The sequence below is a fragment of the Alligator mississippiensis genome, chromosome 12 (assembly GCF_030867095.1).
Source record: "Alligator mississippiensis isolate rAllMis1 chromosome 12, rAllMis1, whole genome shotgun sequence".
Taxonomy (NCBI): Eukaryota; Metazoa; Chordata; order Crocodylia; family Alligatoridae; genus Alligator; species Alligator mississippiensis.
The window spans coordinates 30,925,154-30,948,790 of record NC_081835.1 but is presented as its reverse complement, the minus strand read 5'-3'; the positions used below and the strand labels follow the sequence as shown (position 1 = coordinate 30,948,790).

The 23,637-nt window shown below is 45.0% G+C and overlaps 1 protein-coding gene across 6 annotated transcripts in view; it reads left to right on the top strand.

Annotated features, from left to right (window-relative positions):
* PPARG (peroxisome proliferator activated receptor gamma) overlaps positions 1 to 9,022 on the top strand; it is a 119,133-nt gene extending 110,111 nt beyond the window's left edge. For 5 of the 6 annotated variants that reach the window (XM_019494843.2, XM_019494928.2, XM_019495022.2 and 2 more), the window contains one exon: positions 4,128 to 9,022. In XM_019494843.2, coding sequence (XP_019350388.1) covers positions 4,128 to 4,375 — 248 coding nt within the window. In that variant the 3' untranslated portion in view covers positions 4,376 to 9,022. 6 annotated transcript variants of the gene reach the window in all.
* The last annotated feature ends 14,615 nt before the right edge of the window (positions 9,023 to 23,637 follow it).

Below are 23,637 nucleotides of genomic sequence, written 5' to 3'. Positions count from 1 at the left end.
GTCCCACACTGTGTCAGGCAAGTAGGTTATATAAATGCAGTCATAAAGTTTTGAAGTTCATCTTAAAAGCAGTTGGGTTGTGTGCCCTACATCTTATTGGAAGGCTGTTCCCAAACCTCACTCCTCTGACAGAGTGCCACTGCATTTGTTTCTGTGCCTTCTCAAAATATTGTCTTTTAGTGTGTTAGGATTGAATTTGCCTCTTCATGACACTGGTGGTTCATAACCATCCTGTGATGGATTAATACACCTTGGACTCCTTCTCTGAAATTTCTGAGGAGTCACAGGTTATATCAAGAATTCTTGGTATTAGTCACTGAATTGAGTGTATGACCTTCTAGTAGTATAAAATGTCATTCTATCCCAGTGATTCCAGGACTCAAGGTTGTCCAGTTCCTCTTTTATGCTATTTCCATCTACCTTTGTATTGAAAATACCTCCCAAATGTGTAGTGTTGGCAAATTTCATTTGCTTATTTAAATAAATCCAGACATTTATATATAAAGAATATTTATGGATTAAGTTGGAGTCCCAGTTTCCTTTGCATTATGATTTTGGGATTGTAATTCTGCTATCCAGTATAGAGATGTGAAAGCTAGAAATGAGCTTGAGCCAAAACCTCAAATCAAAATGCTCCTGAACTTTGAAACTCAGATTTTGCTCCACGTGTGTTGGCTGCATCATATTAACTATCTGTCTGAGAAGAGCTGGGAATAACACAAACACTGCTCTTATTTAGGAGAGATCATTGTAAGAAAACTTTATCTCCACAACCACCCAGAAATAAAGCAACTATTTTAAGTAATTGAATCCCAATGATTTGATCTCAGAATAGTGGAGCCCTGTCTTTTAAGAGTGGTGGGCCAGGTGCTTGTGATTCAGTTGCACTGTGGGCTACCACTCTCCCTCCATACACATAGCCTGATAGGGGAGGTGAGGAGGAAGAGAAGTATCTGTCTATGCTAGAGGAAGGGGACAGAGGGAAGTGGGGAGAGAGAGGAAGAGTTTACCTCTGGTTGTGGAGGGGGATCAGTGGCATGGGTTCAGGGAAGGTAAAGGGACATGCCAGATCGAGCTGTACACCGCTGATCCCCTATGCTGCTGGTTGGATCCTATCACTCTGGGGGCTGGATCTGGTCCACAGACCATAGTTGAACACCATTTCTTAAGAGCAGTACCTGCAGAACTGCTGATCTAGCCTTTGACTGTGGCCAGGCCTGATTCTTCAGTAGACTAACTCTCCTTTATGTATATAACTCTTGACAATACAAAGGGATTCTTCCCATCTAGTACAGAGCTGGTTCCAGGACACAATACTAACTGTTCTCCATATCCTCAGCATAAGAAGCAAAGAGGGCGCTTAGCCACAGCATGCTGCACAAGAGCTGGTTTCCGCTTCTCTGGGGACTGCGATCAGCCCTGTCAGATATTAGATTAGCCTGGCTACTACTGACAGTGATAGCAAGCTAACACGTCCCAGCACATGGAGATTATAATGGTGATTTGGAGTAGCCTGGGCCCAATCCTCCATTCTTACCTCACACACAGGGATTGAATAAATTAAAGTCTGGGGTAAAGTGTCTACAGTAAAGCCCGATCATTCTCCCTGCTAAGGCCATGTCTCAGGTGCCACAGCTGTAGACTAAGGCCATGTCTCAGGTGCCACAGCTGTAGCTACCCTGCAGACTTACTGTACAAACATACTTTTCACAGTGCTACTTATCTTGGTTTCAGATTACACCCGTGGAAGTGGTGCTTGATAAATAAAGCTGAAGTGTGAGAGAGAGCACCCTTTTTCCTGCAAATCTAGTGCTGAGCTAATGTTTACTCAGGATAACATACCTCATCAACCACTGCCAATATTGGCTAAGCTTCTTGTGACACGTATCTTGCAGAGTAATTAACCAGCAATGAATACTGGGTACCAATCAGCCACTTCTCCTCTCCAAACTGGAGAGATCTCCATACAGAAGTCATTGAGACTGGTTGTATGTGTTGTTTTTTATTGGCTAATGCATGTGATTAATCTGGTTGCTAACCAGACAATTTTGCTTACATTACTAACTTGTGCTGTATCCTATCCATATCCTGGATTCTGATTGTCAAGATGCCATAACCATTGTAAAGTGGGTTTATCGTGTTATTCATTAGCAACCAAAGCATTAGCAAACCACTAGCTCTCATTGTCAAGCGCGAAGACACTTGAAGACACTGTCCTTATGTTTCAGTTTCTGTAGAATCAAGTCATATATAACTTGAAATTAGAAAAATAACCAGGAATCATGTTAGATGGCAATGGCCACTGCCTAAAAAGAACCACAGAGTGGGAAATTAAGAGAGCAAATGGTCCTATTATAGAGTCTGTCAAATGGTTTCACATGAAGCAAACAACCCAAGACTCTTTTTAAGATATATCAAGATACCTGTATGCCTGAAAGCAGCAATAAACTGGTATTCCCTAGCAGTAGAATGCCATTACTAAGTAAAAGAAAATGTATTCCCATACGCATAAAGATAGGGAGAGGTACACCAGTATCAGTACTAAGATGTAGCACAGAGTTTGTTCTTTGTAGACCTGAAACAAATAAAGTGCCTAAGTGCCCTCTTCAATCTGACTCTTCACACAAATTTAGCACTTCAAAGGGTTGTAAATATCCGGCACAGGATTCCTGTCATGGAGAAAATCTAAGGCGCTGACAGAAGTGGCATTTGTCATTCAATCAGCCTCTTGAAAGTGCTCTACAGCCATGCCGTGACAGAAGTACATGGCTGCAAAGTGCTTTAAAAGTGCCCAGTCATGCAACAAATTAACCCTCATCAAATGAGGGATCAGATGAAGGTACCTCAAAGCGGAGCACCTTTATTAACTTCCGTCAGTCCCTACACACAAGCAGGGCTGGACTGATGCAACTCAGGCCTGCCCCCTTTGCTGTCTGCAGGATGGAAGAGGGAGAAAGGAGGGGGAGGGAGCTGCAGGCTGGGTTTTGCCCAGCCTGAGCTGAAGTGGGGGCAGGTGTATTAGAGCCTTCAGCGGGGCTAGGGGAGACAGATTGCAGGCAGGCAGCTCCTTGGCTGGATTGGAGCTCAGTCCTGCACTTTTCCCTTCTCCCCGCCACTCCCCCCGCCCCCCCCCAATCCAACAGGGAATGTCTGTTGGGTCAGGGGGTCTGTCTAATTCATGGTGCTTTCTATGAAGCTCCATGAGTTAGACCAAGGAGTTGCATGTCTGTCAATGCCCCTACAGTCCAACCTCAGTGTAATGTATGGCCTGGGAATTGTTCACTTTAAAGGGTTAGTCAGTTTGCTGCATCATGATAGTGGAAAAATCAGTTCCTGCATTTGGGATCATTAAAATAGGGGTTGTTGTAAACTGTACATTACCTTGAGGTTGTGCTGTATTTGCTACCATGAACCTAAGAGAGACAGCCCCTGCACCAGTTGTACAAGCATCCTGAGGAGAAGATGTCACTGAAGCATCCTTCCTGCACTGCCATAATATCCATAAGATTCCTCTGGTGCTTGAGGTAGTGCAGCAAAGAATTGGGATTATAAACAAATACAGTATGAGCATAGCACAATTAATGCTAAAAACTTTAAGACTAGCAAGGTAGAGGAATAGAGATCCTCTGATCCAAATTTTGCCTTCTGTTAGGTTGTGTGTCTTCCATTGAAGCTATTTCTAACTTGGCAGCTTGCTTTCCAGAGCCCATGCAATTTTTAAACTGCTGTAGTCAAACCCATTTGCAATTTTTTAAAAGGTAACAAACAGATTCATGTACCTGTATTTTAATGATTCATTGTTGGATGACCAATTAAGACTGTTATCCTTCAAAGCATCTTTCTTTCTTACTCTCCCATCATGGAGACACTTGAAATCCAGGATGGACTATACATTGCCATAGGCTGCATGTATACCTCTACATAAGCAACTTTGATGTGCTGTTTCTAAGACTACTTTTTCCTTGTGAGTGCTCTAAAAAAGGTCTTGTTGAGAAAAAAAAAAATTCTGTATGGTTGTCAGCTGCTACTTTTAGAAGGCCAGCATGCTGGAGAAACCTTTAATAAACAAATTAGATTAAAATTTCTAATACAGTCAGTAACTCCCCATCCTAACTTATTTTTTCTAGATCGTCCTGGTTTGTTGAATGTGAAACCCATTGAAGATATACAAGATAATTTGTTGCAAGCTTTGGAGCTCCAGTTAAAACTGAATCACCCAGAGTCATCACAGCTGTTTGCAAAGTTGCTTCAGAAAATGACGGACCTCAGACAGATTGTAACAGAACATGTGCAGTTATTGCAAATAATAAAGAAAACGGAGACAGATATGAGTCTTCACCCACTCCTACAAGAAATCTACAAAGACTTGTATTAGTGACCCCAATCATTCTAATCCACTGACATAATGTACGTTCTTCAAATTGCACTATTTCTTTGAGAGACCAATACATATCTAAGAAATTACTGTGAAACAGCATTTTAAAAAGAGAGCTTTAGCATAGTAGATCTATTTTATGCATATTGTTTATAAAGACACATTTACAATATACTTTTAATATTAAAATGTCTATATCATGAAATTGTTGACAGTATTTTCAGACTTAATTTTTAACTATCTTATTTCTACAAGAAAATTGCTTGTCCAATATGATTAAAACATCAGTGAAGCTGGTTAAACATGCAGTTAAGTTTTCAACTCAAAATAAAAGTCTTTTTCCACAAACATTTCTTAAGGGAACATTTAAGATATCTGGTTCTGTATGATTGAAATCTAAAGTCAGCAACAACAGCAGTGATTGAATTGTAGGTTACTGCAGTTTTTTTTACTTCAAACTTAAGTTAGGCTTGTTGGTTCTGATTACATTTGTGCCCGTTTTAAAACCCCTTTATACTGCCAGAGTTGAGCAAAGAGGGTTAGTATGAATGTGAATCTGGCTCAGCCTTCATAGGTAAAACCAAAAGGGACAAAGTGAAGTCAGGAAATGATGTACTGTTTATCACACTTAGGAAAAGGGAGCCTTTGCAATTAACTCATGCCAAGACCTTTCCACAGTATATGAGATACATCATCATTGAACAACATATTCATCCCAAAATGCCATCTAAAATAGAAACAAGGTGAATTCCATAAAACAAAAGCAGGACTTAGATTTGCTTGTACAATCATAAACCTGCAATGTAATCTCCTGCTGCATTATTTTGCATTCAGATGCCAGCATTTAGCATTGGGAGGAAAGAAACTTAGAAATGTTCGCTGCTCATATGATTAGTCGTGGTGTTACATGTCTTGCCCCCATCATCTCATGTAAGAATACCAGAAGGACTATATTTGGAGGTGATCCTGAATGAATCTAAGGGAAGCAGAAGTCACTTCCAACTTCTTCACTTGCCACCAGTAAGGAGCCCCAGCATCCCAGCATGCTCTCTGTCCCTTTCCTCTGCTCTCTAGCTCGTGCAGGGGCAGGGTGTGCCCAGATGCTGGCGTGCCATGGTTCCTGAGGCAAATTTCTCCCTCTGTCTCCTCTCCGCACCCCCTCCCACCCCCCACTGGCAAACCCTGAGGACTGCAGCTCCATTTTGCCAGCCCCAGCCACACTTCCATGGCTTGCCTGCAGCCAAGCAAGGACACTCTCCCTCTGTCCCCTCTTTCCCTCAGACCCCCCAGGGATTTGGCTGCAGTCTCTGCAGCTTGCAGGGGGGGGGATTGATTTCACAGCATATCCTAGGGGGATGGGGAAGAGAGGCAAGCTAGAATCCTGTGTGCAGATCCAAGCCCTGCACTTGTGAGCCCAGGGTTTAGACCTGCAGGACCAGACTGAGAGATAGAAAGCATTGGCAAAGACCTGACAATCATCACCCGTGCTGGAGATGTAATTAAGGGAAATTGCAGACAGCTTCACCAAAGAATGCAGAGAGCTATATGCCTAAACAGAGCCTTTCTGAATGCCTGTCTGTAACTCTGCCCTCAGGATTAGTAAAACTAATTCTTGTCTTCCTGGTTTACATTTTAAATTAAACTAAGTTGTGTATGCTGTGTTTATTGGGCTGAATCTTAGCTTAGGCAAAGATTTTTGGTAGTTCCCTGTTATATGCTTTGCAAATTGCTATGTTCAATACATGATTGCTTCAGAGAAAGGACTTTTTCCCCAACCCCACTCCTCAGTCTGTCAGCCTCCCCACCCCAGGCTGGTGATTAGCATCCTGTGCATCTGCTAGCTCCGGCTGGTGCCTGGCCACGCCCCTTCCATTCAAGCAGAGAGGCATGAGAGCCTTGGAGGGCATCTCTCTTCCCTCCCTTTTGGCAGCGGCTGGTAGGCATGCTCTAGCATCCACTAGCTTCTAGTTTGAGTCACTGCAGGCATGTGGCTGCATTTCCTGGTTTAACAGAGAATGTCTGTTCAGTTATTAATCAGTTTAAGCTGCGCAGCTTAGACTAACCCGCAAAGAGTGAATCAATACAGGCTCAGGCTTTTTGAATGTCTGTCCCTAGCCTAACAGTTTGGCTCAAGAAGAGAGGTGTATTGGTGTAATTAAAGGCACTGACAGATGTGCAGCCCTTGCTCTATCTCATGGTGCCTTACATAAAGAGCTATGAGTTAGAGTGCCCCCCCCGCCCCAACCCAACAGACCTGTGGAGTCTGGGGGGAGGGAGTGGGGGGAATTGAGCTTGGCTGCAGAAGCCCATGGAGCCTTGCGGCAGTGGAGGGATTGCCCCTGTCCCCCAGCCCTGCCCCCTCTCCCTCCCAGCTCTGGTGCTGTCGGCAGGAATGGAGGGGGAAGACAGGAGGGGGAGCAAGCTGCAGGCTGTGGTTTGTCTGGCCTGAGCTGGAGAGAGGAGGTGGGGGTCATGAAGCAGGGAGGCTCTAATCCACCTGCACCTGCCCAGCTTGCAGCTTGCTCCACCCCTCTTCTCCCTTCCTGCAGACAACCCCAGGGTCAGGTGTGGGCTTCATCAGCCCAGCCCCGATCCCAACAAAAATTAATCCTATGGAACACAAGTTACCTAAGGTGCTCCCAAGTGGAGTGCCTTCATCTGGTCCTTCACTTGAAGGTTAATTTGTTGCATGATTGGCCACTTTTAAAGCACTCTGCAGCCATGCGCATGTGTCATGGCATGTCTGTAGAGCCCTTTCAGGGGGCCAGTCACATGAAAAATGTAACTTCTGTCTGTGCCCTAAGACTGAAGGCCAGAAGAAAGCAAGGAACCAAAAAGCAACTGATGGAAAGATGTAAAGTAGGGAGTTGACTCCCCTGAGAATTCCTTATTGTATTGTTTTGTTTTTTATAAGTGACAAGGGTAATTACACCTAATGAATAGAGTTCAGAGATGACTAAGTGGACTAGGGGGTGTTATTTGCCTATGAATTAAAAATCCAGGTTGGATCTTCAGTCAGTGTGAATCTGCTCTGCTCCAGATCTGGCCTTAAAAAGTCTAAGCTGATGTAATTTACACAATGAATGGCCTAGAAGAAGGCATCAGAGCAGTTCCAAATTCCTGGAATACACAGCCCAATCCTAAAAACATTTCTAAAGCTACTGGGTCTCTGACTTATGTAAGCATTATGCCCACTAGGAATTGTTTGCCAGTTTAGACTTCTGAATTGGGCTTTAAGGTTTAAAACCTACAAATAGAGTTCCAAAATCAGTGTGGGCACAGCTTTGATGTCTGCTCATCTAGCAAGGAGATCACCCCAGACACTTGTGATGTGACTGCCCTCCTGCAGATGGAATACTGCAAGATGGCAGCGGGTTTTGCTGTGATAGAACTTGCACAGTTCATGCACAGAATCGTGCACAGTTCAAACAAGGCAGATGGTTGCTTGCAGGGTATCAAGTTGTGATGGAGATTATACATTGGCCAATTTGTGGTTGTTAAGATTCAAAAAGGAGTGTTCTATTTTTTTAGTAGTTTTCCATAGGATATTTGCTATTTGAAGTTTGCTGCCTATCAACAGAGTGGGGAAACCCCTGTATAATCAAGGAGTTCATCCTCTCCTAAAAGATGTTGTATCAAATCTAGTTTAAATGGTTCCCTGCTATATATTTCCCACAGTAATGATACATAGCACAAATTATAAATCTGAAACTGCATATTTTGCACAATCTACCCAACAGTGGCTTCATTAGTAGTTGGGTGAGTAGCACAGAATTAGTTCCTGTGAAAAGAATAACTGCAGGGCAAGTTCTTTTAGATGTAAAACTAAAGTGCTTTCTGAAAAAGACAGTGGATGAAAGTCAAAGAAAATTAAATTAAAGTCATGGCTTCATGACAGGAAAACATGTGTAACCAAAAAACACATTTACTCAAATTGCTAAACTGCTACTTTTCTTAAACATGCACATCTGTAACCAAGTAAAATTAAGCTGTGGCACATTTCAAATAAATCAGTGCAATACAGCCAACAGTATCTAGATTGTTATAGTTATCTGCAGGGTTCATAACAAAAAAGTTATGATTCTAAACAGTTACATAATGGTTAGGAAGTCCCTCCTAAAATATTTTTTTCTACAAGTATAGGTCTTAAGGGAAAAATGTTCATTTAATGGACAATTGGTATGTACTAATTTAGAATAAATGACTGTAGTGAAGATAGAAAAGCATTTTCTCAAAAATAGCATTTTTCTCATGTGAATTACATGAACAATTTTGGTCTAATTGTAAATACATTTTGTTTCAATGGGATTTTATTTATTAAAAATAAGGAACTTGCTAATGGGAATTTATAAATGGGTTGTGAAATTTTCAGAAACTCTGGAGCTTAGGAGAGATGTCCCAAGCTGTATATCAACAACTTGTTTTTTGATTTTGAGAGCTACCAAAAAATGTTGTTGCTAACACTTAGAAACACTCAGCAGGTATGTGTCTTCCTTTTCAAGACATTTTTAACCATGTTTGAATGTTACGCTCCCCCATGGTTGTCTGTCCACCATATTGTGGCATCTTCTAACACAATGTGGGAAAGTGAGCTTCTGTTACTTTTCTATGCATTCTAAAAACATTAAACCGCTATTCTGTCTCCTAGTTTAAACTTGCCTTTCTTTTTTAGGGGAGAAAATATAAAATTAGACAATAAAATGGGGAGGCAGGCACTGCTCACATGAGTAAAAACCATAGGTAGATCCAGGATTTTGAAAAGGGGAGTGTTGGATCAGAGACTGCTGCTGTGGGGGTGGCTGTACCCTGTGTCCCACCCCCCCGGCACACAGATCTTGTCACAGGAACAGCAGCCAGGTACATTTTAAGTCCCTGAATCATGTGTGAACCACCCCCACCCCATTTAGCCTTCCCCTTCTCTATATCCTCAGCAGCATTTTGCCCCCTCCGGCATTCCCCCCGGCATTCCCCCCATTGCCCTCTCTACTTACAGTTCTGGGCACAGGCTGGAGAAGCCCACCTACCACCACCACCAGTGTCCTAGCCACTCCTGCCCCACTCCAGCCAGGGATGCAAACACTGGCTGTGCAGAAAGCCAGGCTCAGTCAGAGACAGCAGTGGTGGTGGGCAGGTTTCCCTTCCCTGAGCCTGCTCCTGGGCTGGTGGAGAACACCCAAGGGAACTGGGCAGGGAGAGGGACCCCATCTGCTACCACTGTCATTGGCTGAGCCCAACTGGAGCTGGTCAGGAGTGGCTCTGGATTTTACTTCACCCAGGGTCAGCTGGGGAAAGCAACAGCAGTGAGCAAGAGGGAGAAATGGGAGAGAAAGGGAGATGCTGCTGAGCATGCAAGGTAAGGGAGGGGATTCTTACCTGCTTTGGGGACATATAAAGAGTTCCCTGCTGCTGCTCTAGGGTACCTCACTACTGCCCCCTCCCCGCCCCCCCGAATCCACCCCTGCTAAAGATTATTTGCTTGAATAAGGTTTTCAGGAACTGATTCTCAATTTGTGTACATTTAATAGCCGTCTTACCTTTTCATCAAGCATTAGATATGTGTCAGAAATTTATTTTAGAATTTTAAAGCTTCCTTTATACTAAGAAAATGACCCTCCACTGATAATATTCATCACCAATAGATTTCCTAGCAACCACTCCTGTAAATAACCTTGACTGATAATGTAGATGGGACACAGGAAAATAGGGCTGGAAGGGATCTCACGGAGTCATCTAGTCCAGCCCCCTGCTCAAGGCAGGATCTTTCCTGACTAACCCATCTCAGCCAAGTGTCTGTCCAGCCTGCTCTTAACAACTTCCAAGGATGGTGATTCCACAATTTCTCTAGGTAGCCTGTTTCAATGCTCCATCGCTCTCATAGTCAGGACATTCCTTCTAATCTCCATCCTAAATTCGCCCTGCAGCTTGAGGGTGTTTCTTCTAGGCCTGTTCCCTATGACTGTAGGGAAAAATCTATCTCCATCCTCTCTATAATCACACTGACACTGCAGGTATTTGAAGACTGTTATCAATCCTACCACACACTCCCCCCACCTGCCCTACCCACCAGTCTTCTCAAGACTAAGTAACCCTAGCTCTTTCAGTCTTTCCTCACAGGTCTTGTCTTTGATCATTTTTGTTGCTCTGGACTCTTTCCAAACTGTCCACATCCTTCTTGAAGCAAAAGGCCCAAAAATGGACACAGTGCCTAAGCGAAACTTCAGCAGTGCTCAACACAGCAGAAGAATCACTTCCCTTATACAATAATTTTATATAAGAATAAACAACAAGAATTTTTACCATCATGACAGAAAGTGTGATTGAGATTACATTGATCATTGTTTCATAACAGTGCTGAAAGCAAGTTTATTCTGCCTATGCAAGTACCTAAATAACTTTCAGTAACACATGAAAGTGGTGGCCTTAGCATTGTTGGGGCCCTGGGCAAGAGAGTCATTTGGGGCCCCTTAGAGGCTTAATTTTGATGACCTATAAGCAAGTTGGACATTTTCAATTTCAATTTCACTTTGCCCTATCTGTGAAACTGCAATGAAAGTATCTTAATACAATATTGATAATACAAATATTCAATGTAATTAATTTTTATTTTTATAAAGCGTGGGGTGGTTGTCTGATTTGCCCTCCCCTAAGACCTGTAGTGGGGGCTAGTAAGATGCCTCGTCCCAGAAACAGTTATTAGCGTTGGATCTTTTTTGCACTGTAGGCAGACCTATCTGAATTCTATCAAAAATGCATGCCCATAACTGACACCAGCTGCTTGTGTTACAAAGTTGTGGTTGTATCACAAGCCCAATCTTGTACATCTCACTTGGACAAACCTGCCATTGACTTCGGTTAGCACCACAAGCTCAGGTTTTGTGGCAGTAAGAACTGTCATGACTTTAGATACATTTTATTGGAATTCTGTCCTTTGAATGACATCTTACATTAGGGTAGTAGTAACCCTTTAATCATAAAGGATACCAAATCTCAGCAAGAGATCACAATGTCCTTAAGGAAGAAAACAAAGCACAGCAAGAAGAAAGCACCTTCCAGCTCAACTACTCAATTGTGAGTCTTTCCAAATGGTTGGGACACAGAAAGCTTTTTGCGTGGTACTAAACAATGTCCCAACTCCACAGCCTGCAGCAAATAGAAACTAGCTGCATATTCACATCGCTGGCTGCAAGGACCTTGAGAAACAAGAGGAAATATGAATTCCTCTGCTATGTCCTGTCTTGCACCAGGCCACAACTATGTTCTGTACAAATCACAAGCCCTGGATCTTGTGCTGGAGGCAATAAGACTTTTTCCATGTTGTTGGTTTGGAGATTCTAGCTATTAAACTGGGGAAGGCTCCAGGACTATTAAACTGAGGAAGGGCACAGGCAAAGCTGGTTCCCTGTCTTAAAGGTACAACTAAAATTCACCAAATAAACCCCATATCAAAGAAAACAGAAACAATCAAGACCAGTCAGGAAAGTTTTCCAAGACTTCAGCTGCAATTTGTTATGTATGGCACACAGACACATAACACCTATTTCAATTGCATTCTCTGATTAGGAGTAGTTACTAGTGATATATGGCTGGAATAGCTCCAGATAAAAAAAATGGTTCTACATAATACTGTTTTGCATATACTATATTAGAAGCTGTCCTAAGACTGGTCCCACCCCTTCTATACAGCAGGAGGGTGTGTGGGGAAGCCCAGCCCAACCCAGTATAGCTTATGAAGCAGGCATTACTTTAGTAGTCTCTGGTTGCTCATCAGCAGGCATCCAGATTTTGTTTGCCACAGAAAAATGTGGACTTTCTCCTTAAAGGAGAAAATCATAGATGCTCTACTTTAAAGGAGAAAAACCCAGGAAACTGGGTTTCCTCTTCCAGGTTGGCAGAGTTCCAGCCTACAAGTGGCTGCTTGGGGCTGGGGGCAATGGGAAACAGGGGGCAAAGGGTGCCATGTGAATTTGCATGCATGCACGTATGCACACAACAGCCAGGCAGTGTGGTGGAGAGCAACTCCCACAATTCCCTCCAGGTAAGTCTATGGGGGTGGGGTGGAGGGAGGCACAAGTGACAGAACAGTGGGGTACACATGGTCCCACAGATTTTTACACTCAGCACAGGGTGCAAATCTACAGCCAGAACAGACCAGCTCCAGGCAGGAAGTGCTTCCACAGTCCAGTTAGTGGGACCTGGCATGGAAGGGAGCAACCGTGCTGCCATGGCCACAGTGAGATGCCCCCTGCCTGCCCAGCAGCAGTGGGGGAACACAACTTCACACTGCCACCACACCTCACCTTGGAGGCCACAGTGGCATGGCCTTCCCTCCCACCCCAGGTCCCACTCACTGGGCCACAGAGGTGGCTCCTGCCTGGGGCTGGTCCTGCCTGGCTGCAGTCCTGCACCTCACACCCCACTGTACATGCAGAAATCTCAGGGGGCATGTGCATTCCTTGCCCCCCCACTACATCACTTGCCTCCCCACCTCCCCTGCCACATCCCCTGTGCCCACACACCCCCTTCCTCACACACCTAACCCCTTCTTCACACATTGGGGGGCTGGGACCTAGGGGTGGGGGCACCAGCAGGACCAGGGCCTGTGGCTTGGGATTGAGGGATAGAAGCAGGGCGGGGTGCTGTGGCTTGGGAGTGAGAGGCAATAGCATGGGCAGGGCCAGGGCACTGGCATACCGGAGCTGCTCAGTGCCACTAAGCAGAGGGTGGGGGACAGCTGCAGCTGGACCCACATCCTAGTAAGTGAAGGGGCAGGGGGAGCTCTGATTTTCCATGATAAAAGAAGCCAAAATCAAACACCAAAATATATAGGAACTTGGAATGTATTTTATTATAATGATTGAGGCAGTGGTAGGCTTCCAAATTGCTTTTAAACTGTAAATATACCAATAAAACATTGTGTTTAATTAATACCTATATATATAGTTGTGGTTCATTTTAATCACAGACAAATGCAGATTTGGAGGTTTTTAATTAGAGTATTTGGGATGTTTAAACAGAAAAACCAGGATCTCCATATCAACGAAAATAGTGATGAGCCTTGCATATCCAGTGATAGGCTCTGACTATTCACGGGCTACATAAATGCAGAGTATTTACAACGATTCAGCCCAGACCAACATATACAGTATACAGAATAGATCCTTCAAAATCTGGTCTAAAACATACTTGTTTATCTGTATCTAAGGCACTGGAGCTCCTTACCAAGATTAGGGGACCATTGTGCATTGCAATGTATTGACACAGCAAGCAGAAGTCCCAAATCAAGTCTAGTTTAAAACAAGACAGAATAAAGATGGGAGAAAAACAGAAAGGTGCAGTGACTTTCCAGGGTGACTTGATGGGTCAGTGATATAGGCAGAAAAAGTGCACAGGTCCCACAGTGAGGCTGCGGCTTATAGTTTCTTATTTTATAACAGCTTTCTTGCAGCTGATAAAATTACATGAATTTGAGCACATTAGATTACCCTAGTAGTCCTCAACCTTTCTGGCTGGTGGGTGGGATGGGCAGTGCCTTGTCAGTCCCCAGGCCAGATCTGGCTGGTGGTCCTGGTCTGGTTCCTTGGATGGTTGCAGTGGGAACCCCATCTGGCTACGTGGGCAGGGGGCAGCCCAGCCTGAACCTGGCCCTGCAGGGCAAAGGGGGCTTGACACACCCCCAACCCAGCCCTGCTGAGGGGAAGGAGGCTTGACACAGCCCCAACCTGGCCCCAATCCAGGTAGGAGAGGGGAGGGGGCATAGCTTGGCCCCCATCCAGCCCCTTAACGGGGTAGAAGGCATAGCCCAGCCCTGATCCAGCCACTGGGGGAGGGGGGCATAGCCCAGCCCCAACCCCCTGAGCAGAACTTGGGGTTTGGGAATATGACAGTGGGGGAGGGGTGGTGGTATTAATTGCCACCACTCCCCTGCGGCCAAATTTCCTGACCAGTGGAGGGCCCCGCAGGAAAAATACCATGACTCTACCAACCACATTTGGCCTGCAGGCTAGAGGTTGAGCACCCCAGGATTACTCAAAGGTATTCTGCAAACAAGCCTTGACCCTAGCCAGAGAATAGAGCATTACAAATAGTGCCTTCAGCTCAAAAACTTCTGCAAAACACTGGTCTTCATACTGTGCTTGGTATACAATCATTTGCCAAAAGCAAATGAAAGAGGAATGTAGCCACCACCCTGAACCTCCTCCCGAGCATAGAGGTGGTATTCTTGGGGTTCTCTCCTAAAGGCCTCATTCAAGTCAGTGTCTTCAGGCCTCTGAGACTTATTTTCCATGTAAAAATAATTACCTTTATTAGGATCTTTTTAATGCAATGCATTAATGTGGAATTCACTGTCACAGAAGGTGGTGCAGGCAGATAGCATAGCCAGTTTTCAGAAAGGGACTGGTTAAATTCATGAATGATAGATCTATTACTGGCTATTGAACAGATGGTTGGAGATGTTTTCTCTGAAATTTCTACCCCAAAAATGGTGGGTGCCAGGCAGGGTATTGAATACGGGATAGATTACTCTAGAGAAATCCAGTTTAATGCTCTCCCTCTATAGCATCTATTTCTGCCCCTGACACTGTCAGACACACACTCTGGGCTAGATGGGCCATTGGTCTGACCCAGTATGGCACTTATGTTCTTATGTGCTTCTGATCAGAAACTACCAGCATCCTCCTGGAATGGGATAAACTTCTAACAGGGTGCATCTATATGCGCAATTTACTGCCGAGTTGACTAATTAGCTCCTCAGTAAAGCATCACTGTCTACCCGTGCACCAGTACTAGAGCTCAGTAAGTTAATTAACTCACCATAAAATAGTAATGTCCCCAACAGTACTATCTTATGGCAGAGTAAGTAACTGCTGAAACACACATGTAGACAGTGACAGGAGCTGACTGGGGCACACCTGCCACCTAGCCACACAGCTCTGCAGGTTCTGCACCCTCATGCCCCAACCAACCCCTCTGCCACCTGGAGCCTGGGGCTGACCCGCAGTGCCCCCTGCCAGCCCAGGGCTGCTCTGCCCTAGCTCAAACTGCTGCGGTCCCAGGTGCAGCATCTACACATGCAGTTAACTCTGGCGCGAACTGCTCTGGAGTTTATTGCATCATATTAATTTCATGTGTAGATGCACCCACAGAGCTGCTGCTAGATGAACATAGTCATCAGCTGGGTGTCTGCTAATGGGATAAGGGCATGAAGGCTGCTTGCTTCAGCTGCTAATGAGAGTAAACTTTGTTTAGAGTCACACACTCTGTCTAAGGAGTCTCCTATTAATCTTACTATATGGTAAGATTCCTCACTGTATTGGAAATAGGCATCATTTTCATACCAGTGTTTCTTGGCCAAGGGGAGTATCCATTGCTCAATACATTAAATACAGTTACCCAACAAGGCTTTCAGTCCAGTGGAAACAAGAGAAAACTGTGCTCTCCAGAGGTAGGGGAGGGAAGGAGAAACAAGAGGCATCATTGGTTCTCACACTGGGAAGAGCTGGCAGTCCAGAAGAGGATCTTGTCCTGCTTGCTGCAATGATGATTAAAGCATTCTGTTGTGTCAGCATATCCTTGGTTTGTTAGTGCTAAATCTCAGCTGGCTGCATCCTGCCAGATTTTGCAAATGAAGCCTGCCAAGTCATCTCTAAAAAATGTAGCTTTAAATATTATAAATGATGCTGCATTTTGCTGTGGAAATGTTTCCTGAAAAGGCTGTTCCAAAACATCCTCTATTATCTGTAGGGGGGAGGTAGAAGGGCCTGGAAGAGGGGGAGGGTGGAGAGGGGGCTACTTTTCACAGACTTTTTTTTTTTTGGAAGCAGGAGAGTCTTTCCATGTTGTTGTATGGGGGGGGGGGCAGAATGGGGAGGGGGCAGGAGGAGGGGAAAGGAATTTAATTGTTTTCAGTGACTAAAATATTTTGGTGATGATTTTCTAATAAAGCTTTGGCCATTGTAAACTTTTTTGGAGGGCCACATATTTATTTCATAAAAGATCACAATCATGGATTTTGCAACTGATCACAGAGTAAACGCTGTCTAATATATGCCTGCTAACTGACACAGTTTCTCTGTTTGCTTATTGTTATGTTAGATAAGAAATCATAGGAGAGCCAAGGAGGTGGTATTCAGAGCCATTATCCAAATTAGAATTAGATTAAAATTTGGGTTAAAGGCCAAAACAATTAAATGCTTTGGATCAATATACAACAGCACTCAAATGTCACGGGCTGTTCATGCCGAATATCAGTGAAAACCCTCCAGATCAACTAGTCTTGTGAAATTTTGCCCGTTTGGGCTCCTTCCTTTTATGGATTTCTCCCAGAACCAAAACCACATGGCTGTTTTGGATATAGGTTCCACATAAGCAAACATGCACACATGAACTCAGGGATGTTTAAATCAAACATTCCAATTCTGGGAAAGTCCTTGTGGTAAAAACAATCCCACTGTATTCCTCAGAGGTCAGCCTTTAAAAAAATAAGACAAAAAATGTAATCAGAAATGGATCCCAAATTTGGCCCAACCCAGCAGTCATCACTGGGTCAAAATTAATGCTGAAATCTTTGATGTCTCCTGGCTAGAAGCAAAACCAAATGCTAATGAAAAGATGATTAGGATATGACTAAATTGAACTTTTTCATAATTTAAACTTTTTGTTTTTCCTCTCATATTAGTTTTTCATTGTCTATTAGATCATGGGCGATTGGTGCTGTTTTAGTCAGTGGGGGGCACATGCCCCCCCAGCCACCAGTCAGTGACCGGGGGTTCCTCCCCCCCTTCCCAATCTTGCTGACGGGGGGTGGGGTCCCCCGCGGCCGATCACGAGACGGACAGTCACTGCCGCAAATTGCTGTGGCTGCTTCTGGAGTGGCTGTGGCCACTTCTCCACTCTCTGGCCAGCTCTTGCAGGGGGGGCACTGGCACTCATGCCTGTTCCCCCCTTCCCCCCCCCCCGCCCATTGCCTAAGCAGTGTGGCTGGTCAAGGGGTGCACTGGTGCTCACAGGGGGTGCATGTGCACCCCCATGCACCCTCTACGCATGGCCACTATATGATATTTTGCAACACTGCTTCTTTTACACCAAATCAACAGCCCAGCTGTTAATCAAATACACAATAACTCAATATGTTCCTGTAAGCAAGCTATTACCCTAAGCAGGCTTCTCTGCATCTGTTTAACTAAGAGTTCTTTAGTCCAGACTGATTGCATATGCAGTTTTGACTAGAAGTATGAGGTATTTATAGTCTCTGCATTTTTATTATAGAATGTAAACTCTACTAATAAACTGTCTCAATAGGAAACCTTGGGCTTTCAATGTGCTTTCCCTTTTCAGGATCAGCTTTTGCAGTGAAACTTCATCAATTTTTTTCATTCCTACACTTACAGTCATGAATAAGGGGGACACTGTATTTCATATTCTCAGAAGCAATCCTTGGCAGGATATGGGACTAAAACAAGCAAGTGCTGTTATTAATGCATTTTGTGTGGGATTTTCCACGTGATGAAATGTGAGAAAAGTACAGTGAGAGGAGAGATGAGCATTCACTCGCAGCAGCCTGAGCAGCCGCAGTGTTTGCATCTAGCACTTCAGGGCAATCTGAAGACTTTAGGAAAGTTCTTCATAGCAAGGTGCTAGCCATTTTATAACCTGCTAAAAATGCCTCTTCACTCACCAGAGTGAGGGGTTTCCTGTATTCACCATTTTAAAGGCAGAGGTCTAGAATCCCCACTCCACCCTAGTGCAAGCCTGGAATTATTCCACTTAAGGCTTCATGGGTGAGATATCAGTGAGGGTGAGGTCATGAGTTTTCAAAGTCACATCCAGCAAAGAGGCAGTAGAAAGCAAGATGGGGACTACCAACAAAGCAACCTCAAACTGCACAATTCATTTCTGAAGAAAGGACAGGTGGTGCCTATGCATTGCAGTCATGCAGTGGTAGGTTGGGGCCACTAGGAAAAGCCTGTGTGAAGCTTCCAAGTACTGCTCACACAGTGCTCTGCTGCCCTCTGAGTAAGAGCAGCCCCCTCACTCCATGGGTAATTGCCCTGAAGCTAGTTGGAGCTGCCATTATTTAGCATATCTGGCATTATTTAGCATGATGGGGACAGATTGGGCCTTCTAAGAATGGTATATAGTAGTGAGTCTCACTTTCTCGACCATTACTCCTCAGGCCTGATCATTATTTTAAAGACCTAGTTCCCTTGTGAATGAGGCAGTGTGTACTCAGAGAGAGAGAGAATGTATCCTTGAGGTTCTTCAGAGGCATCATGGTTCATATTTTAGTGCTTATGTGCAGTGACACCAACATTATGCCCACAAACAGCACTTGGCTCTTGTATTCTTTTCAGGAGTCCCATTGTAGAGCGGGTGCTGCTCACAGACAGGCACTACTGTTGCTCCCTGTGAGCAGGTCCCCCAAAAGTAGCATTTTGGAGTGTCTGGCTCCAAACATGCTGCACAGTCCTTTCAAAACCAGCTGCTACGAATACATGGCAATTAGAAAAGCTGGACATGTAAAAGTCCACGGGGCCATACAGGATGCACTCGAGGGTGCTGAAGGAGTTGGCCAATGTAATTGCAGAGCCACTGGACATCATCTTTGAAAACTCATGGCAATCAAGAGACAACCTGCATGATTGTAAAAAAAGAAAATATAGTACCCATCTTTAAGAAAGGGAAGGAGGAGGATCCAGGGAACTACAGACTGGTCAGCCTCACCTCAGTCCCTGGAAAAATCATGAAGCAAGTCCTAAAGGAATCCATTTTTAAGTACTTGGAGGAGAAGACAGTGATTAAGAACAGCCAGCATGGATTTACCAAGGGTAAGCCTTCCCTGACCAACCTAATTGTCTTCAATGACAAGATGAGTGGCTCTGTAGATGCAGGGAAACCAGTGGATGTAATATACCTAAGCTTTATCAAGGCTTTTGATATAGTCTCCCACAACATTTTCATAAGCAAGCTAAGGAAGTCCAGGTTAAATGAATGGGCTGTAGGGTGGATAGCAAACTGGCTGGATTATTGGGCTCAGAGGGTAGTAGTCAATGGCTCGATGTATGGTTGGCAGCTGGTATGAAGTGGAGTGCCCCAGGGGTCAGTCCTCAGGGCAGTTTTGTTTAATATCTTCATCAGTGACCTAGAAGATGGGATAGAGTGCACCTTCAAGGAGTTTGCAAATGACACCGAGCTGGAGGGAGTCTTAGATATGCTGAAGGGTAGGGCTAGGATTCAGAGAGGCCTCAACAGATTGGATGATTGGACCAAAAGAAATCTCATAATGTTCAATAAGAAGACGTGCAAAGTCTTGCCCTTAGGACAGGACAATCCCATGTACCGGTACAGACTGGGGACCAACTGGCTAAGCACCAGCTCTACAGAAAATAACCTAGGGGTTATGGTGGACAGTAAGCTGAATATGAGTCAACAGTGTGCCCTTGTTGCCAGGAAGGATAGCAGCATACTGGGCTGCATTGGTAGTAGCATTTCCAGCAGATCAAGGGAAATGAGTCCATATCTGGAGTCCTGTGTCCAATTGTGGGCTCCCCACTACACAAAGGGCGTAGAGAAATTGGAGAGAATCCAGCACAGTGTAGTGAAAATGGTTTAGGGGACTGGAACACATGACTCATGAGGACAGGCTGAGGAAACTGGGCTTATTATGCTAGGGAAGAGAAGACGGAGAGGGGATTTAATAGCAGCATTCAACTACCTGAAGAATGGTTTCAAAGAGGATGGGGCTAGACTGTTCTCAGTGGTAGCAGGTAACAGAACAAGGAGCAATGGTCTCAAGTTGCAGCAAGGGAAGTTTGGGTTAAATATTAGGAAGAACTTGCTCACTAGGAGGGTAATAAAACACTGGAAAAGGTTAGCCAGAGAGATTGTGGAATCTCCATCCTTGGAGGTTTTTAACACCTGACTAGACAAACCCTTGGCTGAGATGCTGTAGTTGGGGCTGTTCCTGCTTTGAGCAGGGGGTTGGACTAGCTGACCTCCTGAGGTCCCTTCCAGCCCTCATTTTCTATGATTCTGTGAATTTCTTTTATAAATCAGACATGTTTTTTAAATTTGTATTTATGAAAAATTAATAAGCAGACCTATCAGAGCCACTGCACAATCTTCAGCAGCAACATTTCCATACTCCTAAATAAGAACAAACATGAAAGGTCTTCTACCACCAGCCAAGCTTCTCACTTTAGCTACAAGCTACCCCCTCTGCTACACATGCAGGAACTGAGGCTACTTTATACCCAGTGGAAGAAGTTATCAGTTGAAAGAAGGAAATATGCAGCCCCCTACAGCTTTTGTTGCAAGGAAGAGCATGTCTATCTGGTGTCCCCTGTGTGACTCTAGTTATCAGTGGCTATTAAAAAATAGCTGTTTAAGATGCTGGCTCCTCAGACATACCACAGAGCAGGTTCCTGCAGCTGCACCCCAGCTTCTTTCCACTGTGCCCCAGTTCCTGTTCCCTGCATCCTGCCTGTGCCCTTGCTGAGTGTATCTGTCTCACTCATCGTTGTGATAGTTTTGTTGGCAGCCAAAGGGCTGAGGATATAAATTATAATAGCATTTCCTTCCCCCCATAACCATTGTGCCAGGAGAAGGGAACAGGATTGACCCAAAGAGTCCTGACCTCTGCAGCTATTTCAAGGTCAGTTGAAATCATGGCTTCTCAGGACAAAATACCCTGTTCATTCCCTTAGGCACCAAACCTTCACCCCCAAAGCTATGATTTGCAGGATACTAAAAGGGAATGCACAGTGCCTCCAGGGCCTTCTCTGGGTTTCCTGCCTAAGAGTCTTGGTGCATGGCCAGGATTTTCAAAAACAGGTGCCTAAAAATAAAAATATTGGGCCCAAAATATGAATGTTACTTTCCAAAATAAAAAACAAGGGTTTCAAAACTGAGCTGTCCAAACCATGGCATGAATATGCATGAGAAACACCCACCATTGCAGATGAGCACCGAGCAGGACACCACCCTCACATGAGGACGTTCAGACAAAACCCTGCCCTTCCTGATCCATGAAAGAACTTGAGTCTGGGGCCTCTCTCCCACTGCCTTTTTCTCTGGCTCTCTCACACTGACCAGACATGAGAAACACCTTCTCTGAATTGACATTTTCTGATATTACTTAAAAAAATTCCCTTCAAGTTCTACTCTTTAGTCCATATATAGGCAACTACATACAAGGTGTGATTTTCAAATATAACAAATGTTCTCTTTTACATTCTAAAAAAGCCTCAAATAAATAAGTAGGGACAGAGCTATTACCCAATCTGTGAAAAAAAAGGAATTCCAAAGTGCCCCACAGATTTTGGAAAAGTGTCCTGCACATTTTTTTGTCTTCTCAATATAATGACAACAACAAAATGAATGAGTCCCAAGTTACAGAGCAGACAATGTTTCTTAACAGGCTTTTAGTGCGTGTTGTTACACAAATGCAAGTCCCTCTGCCAAGACTAATCTAACGTATTCTTGGCATGCCTGAGAAGTCTTAAATTATGGCACTGTGGGTACACTCTGCATAAAGTAGGAAAAAAATAATTTGGACAGTGTATTTTAAAGGAGTGCTCTATAGGGAGGTTTATTCCACACTCCCTAAACTGGCAAGGCCTGCTTGAGCTCAGTGGGTGTTTTTGACACATTGGGGCAGCAGGTTTGGGTACAGTGCTGCTGTTATGTGATTGGTATCTTCTAGTTTTCTAAGAAACTGCCCCAGCTGTGTCTTAGCAATGCTGCTGCAATTGAAATAACTAATTGTGCAACAAATTAAGAGTTTGGTATGTTTTATGGGACATGTTAATATCCATGTCTAACGTAGTTTCAGCGCTAAAATCTTTACTTCTTAAGACCACGTTTATGAAAGGGAGCATCAACTGGCTTCTCTTAAGTTATACTCAACACCACAGATTTACAGCTACATACCTGATCTTCTCCATGAAGAAGGACTGTGCGTGAGGCAGCAATGTTTTGCATGAAGACGGCACCAAGGCTAAGTGCAGGCATTCAAGAATGCCAAGACAGAATCACTCTGATTTTCAAGCTTTATTGTAAGTGCCCAAGGTTAGGTTGGGAGGAAGCAGAAGAACACATTAGCACTTGTGAGGGCTAAGGGGGCAGGGGGCTCAGAGCCTGCCTGCACTGTCTGAGTGCAGCAGGTAGGGGGGGCTCTCACACACCTCCCAGAATGCTCCATGGACTCCCAGGCTGCCAGAGACTCCCAAGAAGTGCCGAACAGCCAAACTGCCCCTGATTGGCTGGCAGCAGGACCATCCCTAGGGGGTGTGAATCGGGGCAACCGCCCCAGGCCCCGCACCTTGGGGGGCCCCATGGAGTGGGGTGGAGCAATGGTTGCACAGATGTGGGCAGAGCAGAGGCTTCACGTCCAGCTGCTTGCCACCCCCTGGGGGGGGGGGTGTGTGTGTGTGTTTGTGTGTGTGTGTGTGCACGCACGCACTCCCCCCCTACATACACACACACAAGCACACACAGAACCTAGGCATCTGGGGCATGACTGGGCAACCAATTTTCATGCGGCCAATGAAGATGATGCCCACTTCTTATGCAAATGCCTGTTCACCGGGGAAATAGCCAGTGCTGTTCTCCCGAGACCCCCAATTTCAGCAGAATGTCATTGTCCCCCCATTCCCCTCCCCGCAAACCTCATTGGAGGCCCAGCCTACCCCTTCCTGCCCTGGCTCAGGAGACACCTATGGGTGTCTGGACAGCTGGAAGGAGCATTGCAACTATGGACTAGGCCTGGCACCATGGGCACAAGTAGCACAGGGATGGGGAGAGGGCAAGTCCCCTGCCAATGTGTGTGGCCCCAGCCCCACAGTGTGGCAGGTTGTCCAGATCCACAAAGCCCTAGCCAACTGCCTCCTCATCCACATGAACCAGGAGCCCTCCCCAGATGAGTAGGGCTGGAGGGCTTTGAGTGCCCATGTCCTGGCACCAAACCATGGGTCTCCTGCCATGGGCTCTTCTGGCCTTGCACCATGGGCACCACTACCCACAACCCAGGCTGATCAGGCACCACCCCACTTCCCCTCTCCAGCCCCTCTCAGAAACACACACTAGGATGCAGGGGAATGCAACATGAGGAAGAGATGTGCCTTGGTTTAAAAGGTTGTGGTTGCAAAACTTTTCCTGTGTTTAATAATAAGACCAGTTGAACATTGCCCATGTCTCCGCTTGGGCCCTCCTCCCAATTAACACAAAACAGCTACCTTGGCAGAGGTGAGGGAGGTGGGGGTTGA